Source organism: Canis lupus, chromosome 3 (assembly GCF_048164855.1).
Source record: "Canis lupus baileyi chromosome 3, mCanLup2.hap1, whole genome shotgun sequence".
Lineage (NCBI taxonomy): Eukaryota > Metazoa > Chordata > Mammalia > Carnivora > Canidae > Canis > Canis lupus.
The window spans coordinates 77492974-77502263 of record NC_132840.1 but is presented as its reverse complement, the minus strand read 5'-3'; the positions used below and the strand labels follow the sequence as shown (position 1 = coordinate 77502263).

General features: G+C 49.7%; 1 protein-coding gene and 1 pseudogene across 3 annotated transcripts in view; both read right to left on the bottom strand.

The window, feature by feature from the left end:
- UBASH3B (ubiquitin associated and SH3 domain containing B) overlaps window positions 1-1504 on the bottom strand; it is a 139316-nt gene extending 137812 nt beyond the window's left edge. For all 3 annotated transcript variants that reach the window (XM_072822413.1, XM_072822414.1, XM_072822416.1), the window contains exon 1: window positions 1259-1504. In XM_072822413.1, coding sequence (XP_072678514.1) covers window positions 1259-1419 — 161 coding nt within the window. In that variant the 5' untranslated portion in view covers window positions 1420-1504. The remainder of the gene's footprint in view (window positions 1-1258) is intronic.
- A 6470-nt stretch (window positions 1505-7974) lies between these two features.
- Window positions 7975-8756, bottom strand: LOC140625262 (anaphase-promoting complex subunit 15 pseudogene; annotated as a pseudogene).
- Between the last annotated feature and the right edge of the window lie 534 nt (window positions 8757-9290).

Genomic DNA, 9290 nt, shown 5'->3' with positions numbered 1-9290 from the left:
CCCTGCAGACTCCCCAGGCCCCACCTCCCGTGCTTAAGGAGAGGTGTGCACGTCCATCAGCCAGAATCAGGGCATACCTTGCAGCATCCACACCTGACACAGCCCTGCAGAGCCCACCGAATTTTCCCTCCTTAATGGAAAACGAGCCCCACTGCTTGGAAGTCAACCCAAGTCAAAAGCATCGGCCTATTTCCTGACTTCCCAAGGGCCCACTTTCCTGACTGTCCCAGCCGGCTGGGTGGAAAGGTAAAACCAGGGGTGTGCTTTGGGCTCCGGGTTCACAGCCAAGTTTGCAAAGAATAGAGTAAGCGAGATTTGCCCAGAGGCTGGGGAAGGGTAACCTAGACTTACTACCTGAGAAAAAGAGGGAGAAAAAAAAAATTTTTTTTTTTTTTCATTAACTTGGCCCTTCCTGATAAAGTTTGCCCAACTCTGCCGTTCAGGTGATGTCATTCAAAGAAGCAGCGCCCCCACCGGATCGCAGGCCTGGTGTCCCCTACCTAAGAAATCCGCACGGAGAAATTAACCAAGGGAGGAGGGCCCGGCCGCCCGGCCACCCGGCCACCGGGCCACCGGGCCACCCGGCCACGGCTTCCTCCTCGGCAGGGTTCCAGCCCCACGGTCTCGGCTGACCAGCTTCGGAAGCTGGAGAAGCCTCCTGCTGCCGCTGCCTTGCGCGGGCGGCCAGGCCTCTTCCCAGCAGGCTGCAGGGACAGCCACCTGCGCTCCGGGCCCTGCCCCTCCCCACCCTCCAGGGGCAGAAGGATGCGGGACCCCAGCTCCCTTCCCTACTCTCAGGCACCCACAGATTTCCGCGCTGCCGTCACCGCTGACGAGCACCCAGGTCCCCAGGAGGGATCGCGTCTCCTTCTCGTTGCATCCTCCCCATCAATGAACACGCAGCAACACCCACGCTCCCGCTCCTCCTACTCCGGAGGGGGCCCGAACCCGAGCGACATCCGGAGCTGGAAGCCGCTGCACGGAGAGCGCCGGCCCCTCCGCGCCCCTTCCCAGCCCTCGGAGGACCCTAAGGCGGCCCAGCGTCCCGCACCGGGGGGGGGGGGGGGGTGCCGCCTCCCCCGGGGCGCCGGGGACCTCGGGGAGCCCGCGAGCCGCACCTGGGGACGCGCCCCGCCCCGGCAGGTGGGGGCAGCGGGGAGCGCGCCGCCCGTGCGGCGGGCGCGGGGAGGCGAGCCGGGGCGAAGCCGGGGGCCGGGGGCCGGGGGCCGGGCGCGCGGGGCGCGAGGAGGCCACTTACGCGCGGGCTCTGGGGAAGCCCATGGAGAGCAGCACGTCCAGCGCCGACCCGTGCTTGATGGTGCCCGCGCGCTGCTGGCGGCTCCTGCGCGGGGTGACTTTGCTGTACAGCTCCTCTCTCGCAGCCATGCCGAGCGGCCCGGGGGCGCCGTACTGAGCCATGGCTCAGCGGCCAGCCATGCCGGGGCCGCGCGAGCCCGAGCGTCCGGGAGGGAGCCGCGGAGGGCTCGGGGGCCGGGCGCCAGGCGGCGGCGGCGGCGGCGGGAGGCGGGAGGCGGGAGGCGGGAGGCGGGAGGCGGGAGGCGGCGCTCGGAGCTTCCCCGGGGCCGAGGCGGACGCTTCCTGGTGAGGCCCCCGGCTGCACGGGCCGGGCCGGCCGTCAGCTGCTCGCGCCCCCCGGGGCCCCCGCGCGGCGCCCGCAGCAGCCCTCGGCCCGCCGCCCCTTCCCTCTCCGCTCCCGGCGGTCCGGGAATTTGCAATGAGTAATTTTTGAATGGATCAAAAAGGAAAAGGAGCCCGGTGGGCCGGCCCTGCCTCGCCGTCCCGGGCCCCGCCCCTCTCTTAAAGCGACCGCGCGGCCGAGCGCGCCCCGGGGCCGGGCAGGGCGGGCGCGGCGGGGCTGCGGCGCGGAGGGTCCCCACCGCCGGGGCCGGGGAGCCGCGCCCGGGCCCCGCCTTCGCCGCCGCCCGCGCCTTCAGCCCGCGGGGCCCCCGGACGCCGCCTCCAGCCGCGCCAAGTTTCGTGTGGTTCCTGCGGTTCCAGACGGGTTAATCATGGAAATTGGGCGAACTGACGGATGGCATTAATGAACCAGAAGGCCGAGCCCAGATAAAAGGTTTTGCTTCCGAAAGACCCTGCGACCTCCGGACCGCGGTCGTGGCCGTGGGCGCCAGAGCTCGGGTCAGCGGGCCAGCGGGCCGCCCCAGAGACCTCCCAGGCTGTCCCGGGCTGGGATAGCGACTTCGGGACAAAGATAGGGAACTCTCGGGCTCTCTGGCCTGGGAGGGGGAAGGAAGGAGAGAGAGAGGGCAGGGTGGAAAAAAAAAAAAAGAGAAGAGAAAGGGGAAGATGCAAGGAGGAAGGAGGAGGACAGGGAAAGTGGGAAGTGGAAGGAGGGGGCGGAAGAAGGAACAGAGAAAGAACACTTTCTAATTTTAAAAGGTGTTCAAAAGGGAAGGGGTTGGTTTTCGTTAGGGAGTGAGCACCCCGTCAATGGAAGGATTCAAGGAAAGACTAGATCGTCTTTGCTCCGTGGTGACGTCAGTGAATTTGCATCGTAGGTTGAACAAAACTACTCCCACCCCAAAGAAGGCGGGAGTCTGAACCACACTCACCCCCCCACACCCCCCATAACCACACACCATGAACTGGGCTTAGGGGTCTTTATGCTCTTTCATTTGGAGACAAACTTAATTGTCCTCAGTCAAGGACAAGGGCTTGGTTTCATGGAAAAGAAGAGTAAACCTTCGCTGCTCTTTTTCAGGTAATAATAATAATGCTACCTAACGTTTATTGGACTCTGGTGCCAGTCATGGTGCTAAGCATAGTAAATGAATTGACTCATTGAAAGTTTATGACTCTTATGGGGTGTGCACAATTACCCCGGTTTACAGATGGCAAAACTCAGCTCAGAAAGGTTGAGGAAGATCATAGAGAGCTGGTAAGTGTACGTAAGGAAAGCTTTTATCCACTGTGGTGCCCCGATAAGTTGCTTCTCTGTCCTCTACAGCCCCATGCCCTCAACTGTGTGCAGCATAGTAACTAGCTCACGCACGTGGGGTTCTCCAAAAGAGTCAACTCCTTTCCCTGCCTGGAGCGTGGGGAAGGGATGGTGACCAGAACTCACAGAACAGTTTTTTTTTGTTTTGTTTTTGATGCTGGTTTGTAAGGTTTTACCAGGGGAAATGACACAGCTTAAATCTCTTGGGCTAGCATCGCTTTTCTAAAGAACGTCCAGTGATGTTAAAAATGGGGAGATAAGGGCTACCAGGGATTAAGCAACAACGTGCATAATTTTCCCTTCTGCTTGTATAAGGGATGAGGGAAAGTTCATGCTTCCTGGGTGAGGGCTTCTGCCAGAGTTGAGGAAGCTGCCTGGAGCCTTGCAGAGTGCTTTTCCAGATCATGAAGCAGAAACACAGTACTGGGCTGAGGAAACCATACCTAGTAGACTGGCCTCCGGGGAGCGTGTTCAGTAAAGGATGCTGGACCTTTCCCAATATTCTGAATTTCTTCCAAATGCCTGGGCTGAGAGTCAAACGATCTGGAGGCTAGTCAGGAGGTAATAATGTCTGTGGAAGCATTTTGTGGAAGTACAAAACAAATAATATCGAGGACTTACTATATGCTGGTGGTGTTCTTAGCTTCTTATATATATATAACTCATTTAATCCCTTGACAAGACACTGAAGTAGGTACTGCCATTTTGTCACTTGGCCACTTTACCAGCGAGGATATTGAAGAAGACAGAGGTCAAGCATCTTGTCCAAGGTCAAAGTGCTAGTAAATGGTAGAGCCAGGTTTTGAACTCTTAAAATGTGTCCAAACAACCACTTACCGCCACTGTTAGGATGGCGAAGAGATGTCAACCATTAAAAGAACTTGGTTACCTTTTGGACTCGTCCTACGCCCCTGGACACAAAATTGCTGAATCTCTGTTTCTCCAGAAAAATTGAATTAATGGTCTTTCTCCCTGCCTTGAGGCAAACTGTGAGAGGAAGTGATGGATATAAAAATAGTTTTAGGTAGCCTGGAAAAATCACCATGGAAAACCAGACTCCTTCAATGGGAACTGTTTGGTCTGGAGCACTTTTACAGAAATCCCAGCCTGGCTTCCTTACCTTGCTTCAGCTTGGTGTTGGCACTCCTTAGATTTAGGACTGCTGCCGTTTGTTCTGCACGGGATGGAGGGCTGGCAATTAGGATGACTTGTATTTCAATTGTACTAACTTTGAAAAGCTAGGGGAAGTTTTATACATGTCCACATCATTATATCACACAGGAAAGAGGGGTGACTGTTCACAAGACAGGATGTCTGACAGCAGTGGGGAGGAGGGAGGCAGGACAGGGGTCCCAACACATCAGCACCAAGGGAAAGCACACCGTCATGTCCCCCGGCACCAACAGGTCCTATCAGAGTCCACCCTGGCCCGTGAACTTCTTTTTTGCTCTTGTGAGCACCACTCTGCTGTCCCCAGACACTTTCTTGGAGTGGTGCCCTCCTGGACACAGGGATGCCGAGGATGAGTCCAGTGAACCATGCTCCTAAGTTCTGAAGCCTGTCTCATGCCTTTTTCTTCTCTCTGTCTTTGAGAAAAGGTCAAGTGACTGCAAAATGTTCCCAGTCCCAAGGGTTGGGATGTTGCTTTGGCAATTGAAGGCAGTTATTGAGTCACTGGGCATGGATTTAGCCCCCAAACTTCAAGGGGATTCCTCATGACCAGAAGATTTTGAAAGTGTGTGGGAAGGAAAAGAAAGGACAGGCATGAGAAGACTCCAGAACTAGGAATTGGGATGTCGAGGTGTTGGCTGTGACTTGGTTATGTTCTCTGCCCATTTCTGGGCTTCCACTTCCTCACCTGCCAAATGAGGGTGTTGGTTTAGGATGGGGAGCCCGTGGACTGTGCCAATGGATGCTCAGGGACCCTTCATAGACAGGGGTTGTTGGGGCCGGGACACCTGCACCCCGATGTTTAGCAGCAATGTCCACAATAGCCAAACTGTGGAAGGAGCCTCGGTGTCCATCGAAAGATGAATGGATAAAGAAGATGTGGTTTATGTATACAATGGAATATTCCTCAGCCATTAGAAACGACAAATACCCACCATTTGCTTCCACGTGGATGGAACTGGAAGGTATTATGCTGAGTGAAGTAAGTCAATCGGAGAAGGACAAACATTATCTGGTCTCATTCATTTGGGGAATATAAATAATAGTGAAAGGGAAAAGCAGAAAAAATGAGTGGAAATATCAGAAAGGCAGACAGGATCCTAACAGATCCAAGGACCCAGAGATTGGTGACTATTTCAGTGTTATATTCGTCCTTAGGACTTAGTACAGGCACATAGTAAGTCTGCAGTAGTGTTTCTACAATTACCGATGAGTCGTTTAATCTGTGAAGCCATGTCACACAGTTGGAAAAACTAAGACAGAAACACAGTTTGGAGCATCACTCCAAACCAACAAAAACCTATATTTTTCTCACACATTGGAAAAATTAAGATCCCTCCTTCCATTGCAAAAGGAAGCGGGGTGGGGGATGAGGAAGGGAGCATAATTAATTAATCAATTAATTTACTTTTGCCCATCTCTGAGCAAAAATCCCAGTGTGTCATTCTGGAATCCTTGTAGGGGACACTCCATTGTCCCTGTTTTCTCTTGGCAAAGGCCTCATCCCAAATGTCATTGCCCTAGGGTTTGTGTTTCTGACTTGCTGCAGAACAATAGAAGTATTGTGAAATATGGTACAAGCACAAAAAAAAAAAAAAAAAAAAAAAAGGTTTTCCCTCTTCTCACACAACTTCCTTTCTGTAAAAGCAGCAAAAGGGAAATTTTATTTCTAAGAAATAGAATAAAATTAAATAGCGAGGTATGCGGCAAACAAACAGACAAACCTTCCCCTTGATTTAAAAGAATGGAGAAGCTTCTGGCTGGCTCCGTAGATAGAGCATGCCACTTTTTTCCACTGGTTGTAGGTTCCACCCCCTGTTGGTTTAGAGACTACTTAAAAAGAAAATATTACAAAAGTAAAAAAAATAATAATAATAAAAGAGTGGAAACAATAGTCATGGACCAAGATAGTTGGAAAAATAATTTTCAACCTTTAAAAATTCAGTGCCTAGGTGCCTAGGTGGCTTAGTCAGTTCAGTGCCAGACTCTTGATTTCAGCCCAGGTCTTGATCTAAGGGTCATGAGTTCAAGACCTGAGTTGGGCTCCATCCTGGGTATGGACCCTACTTAAGAAAATAAAAAATAAATGAATAAAATGAAAAATAAAAATGCAGTGATCTCAGGGGTTGCAAGATATAATTTTTGAATATTTGTTTTTAAAAATGTAAGTTTATTTTAAAATTCTGTAAAAGACATTTTAGTGAATCTTTGTGGGCTTGTGTACATTGCTTTAGATATGTTTCATATCTAATTCATGCATAATATATTGTTAAAAAGAAACAACGGGCCTCAGATGGAGTCACTTTTGCTAAACCCCACCAAGATTAACGTAACTGCAATTTCAGCCTCTCTCAGGAGTGGAATTTTAAACCAATCAGTCCAGAATATGCTGATCAGCACTAGTGAAGTAATCTACCTAAGACCCCTGCCTTCCCCCTAAGGGAAGGTGACCTTGCCTTGAACAATCCTTGCTTTTCTTTTGCTAATTAACCCCCTGGTCGCTTCCTGGTTCTGCCTAGAAAAATCCATCCATTTAGCACAGCTTCTGGGTGTCCCTCTCTCCGTGCTAAATGGGATGCTGCCCAATTCATAAATTGTTGAATAAACCCAATCTGACCTTCACTTTTACTCAGTTTAATTTTGTTTCTAAATAATATAAACATAAATAACTTACGAGCTATACAAATAGGGAAAATTTTGTTTAAGCCAAACCATAGGTAGAATGACACTCTGGCTAGTGATATCGATGAGGTTTTGGAATATAGATGAGGCTTGGTGGGGTGAGGTCCAGAGCCGACGACCAAGAAAGAATTCTTGAGATGTTTTTGGTGTAAAATGGTGGTTTTATTAAAGCATGGAGACAGGATCCGTGGGCAGGAAGAGATGCTGCCCAGGGCCGGTGAGGGGTAGCTGATTATATACCTGGGAGTTGGGAGGAGCCTGGGGATTGCATACTCTCTAAGGAATTTTGGAAACAAGGTTTCCAGGACCTTGAGGGGGCTAACTAATGTTGGGAAAAGGTCATTTATTACCATCTAATAAGACGTTAGTCATGAGACCCTTCAGATGTCTATTGGTGGGCCATGTGCTTGGGGGATGATTGTCAACATGTATCTTGGGGGCTTTAGAGATAAAGGAAATTTCTAAAGGAATTTTTATATGTTAAAGTAGACTTCCAGAATCTTGGGGGTTGAGCTAAGATTGCCTTTTGCCCTTAGCAAAGTATGGCAAGGCAGCTGAGTCCCTAGAGGAATGTCACTCTGCGTATTTCAAGGATTTGTAAGTGTGTTTTGTCCTCAACTAGTCCTCTGTTCCCCCATCAACATATCTTACATCTTCATTCTAGGGATGAAAATATTAAAAACACCTCCCTCACAATGAAACTGTTTTCTCCCTATGTACGACTCCCCCTTCCCATTCTCATGACATGTAATTTCTTTGTTTAATTAGATTTTAGGACTGCAGAATTAAATTAATCCCAATCCATGGCCCATAGGGCTCAACTTTAGCTGTTTAGCTAGTTTCTGTTATCAGTTCATTTTTATTTTTATTTTATTTTATTTTTTTCAAATCCTGTGTCTTTATTAAAGAGAGTTAGAAGGAGACTATACCTGGCAACTAAGGAGTAAGGTATTAGGCAGAAAGGTGGGGTGGGCTCAGGCCCTGGGAGTTCAAGGGCAAACCAATGGCCCCTGGAGGGGCCCAGGAGACCAGTTCCTGGCAGCACCTGAAGAGATACCCAAAGGTGAGCTTTCAGGCACCCAGGCAACCAGCTGGTTTTGCAGGGGGTGCAGGGTGAGCTGGGCTCGGCCACTTGCCTTGTCTACCTAGATCATCCACTGGTCCTAATCCTGTTCATTGCCTCCCTTGTCCACCTCACTGACCTCTCCAACTTTGGGTGACTCCATGTAGTCATTCATCTCATCCCTGTCCTGCATGTCCTCATTGTCTTCTGAGTCCTCTTTATTATCCTCATCATCCTCTTCCTCCTCCTCCTTCTGGTCGTGATAGTGCTCTTAGGCCAGCTTGCCAATAGATACCAGGTTGTGGTCTCTGTGATATTCTAGAGCCAGGCCCAATGGACTTGTTCTTGCTTTTGCTGTGGCTCCATCTCATCCACACAGAGTTGATCCAGATTAAACCACAGTGTCTCAGTCATACAGGGGAAGGGTGAGGGAAAAAAAGTGGGCATGGCTTCTAAATGGAGGTAAAGGGTCAGGTGAATCCAGTTTTCAGATGTATTTAGTTTGGGTTTTTATTTGGTTACAGTATGATTTGGGGATGGGGTGGAGTTGAAGGTAGCAGAGAAGTAACTCTTCCCTGTGGGCGTCAGACAGACCTGGGTTTGAGTCCTAGCTCCACCACAACCAGCTGGTAGCTGGTTGACCTTGGCCAAGTCACTGAACTCCTCTGAACCTCGGTTTCCTTATGCAGAAGGGCAACAGCCAGCTATCAGTTTATTCTTAAAAAGACAATAATCACCTGCAAACCCTTCGTCTAAGCAAAGGTTAGGACCTTGACAATAATCTACATGTTACCAGATACCACTCTCTCCCCCAAGGAGCCCATCCCCTGCCTTCCTTATGCCCCAGGATCTTTATCCTGTGTTTCATAGTCATCATTTTCTTGTTTTCCTTTTCATTTAACTTTAGTGAATCTGTAAGTATTCTTAAAAAGGATATTTAAAATTTTTTAGATATTTTTAATATCACAGAAAGATATAATGCTGTTTGAAGTCTTTTGGGGTTTCCTGTCTTTTGTTCAGTAGCGTATGGCCAAAGTGTAGCCAGACTGGTGAATGTGGGGTAGTTCATTGACACGGTTGCTGTATGATTGTCCACTCTCCTTCTCATTCATGTTTGGATTATTTATAAATTTTTGCTTGCTTGATTCTGCCATAATGAACACTGTTCACTGCCTCCAGCCATATGCGTATAAGAATTACTCTTGGGTATATTCCTAGAAGAAGTCATCTTCAACTTAGAAGGTAGGCAAAATGTTCTCCAAAGTTGTTATAAAATGAAATTGCAGGAGTCCATAAAAATCTGCACTTTATTCCTTTTCTTGTTTCTATTCTTGCTGGGACCTGCACCCCCTACTTTATACATGTGTCATAATGCAAATAATGTTGTCCTCCTTGTAA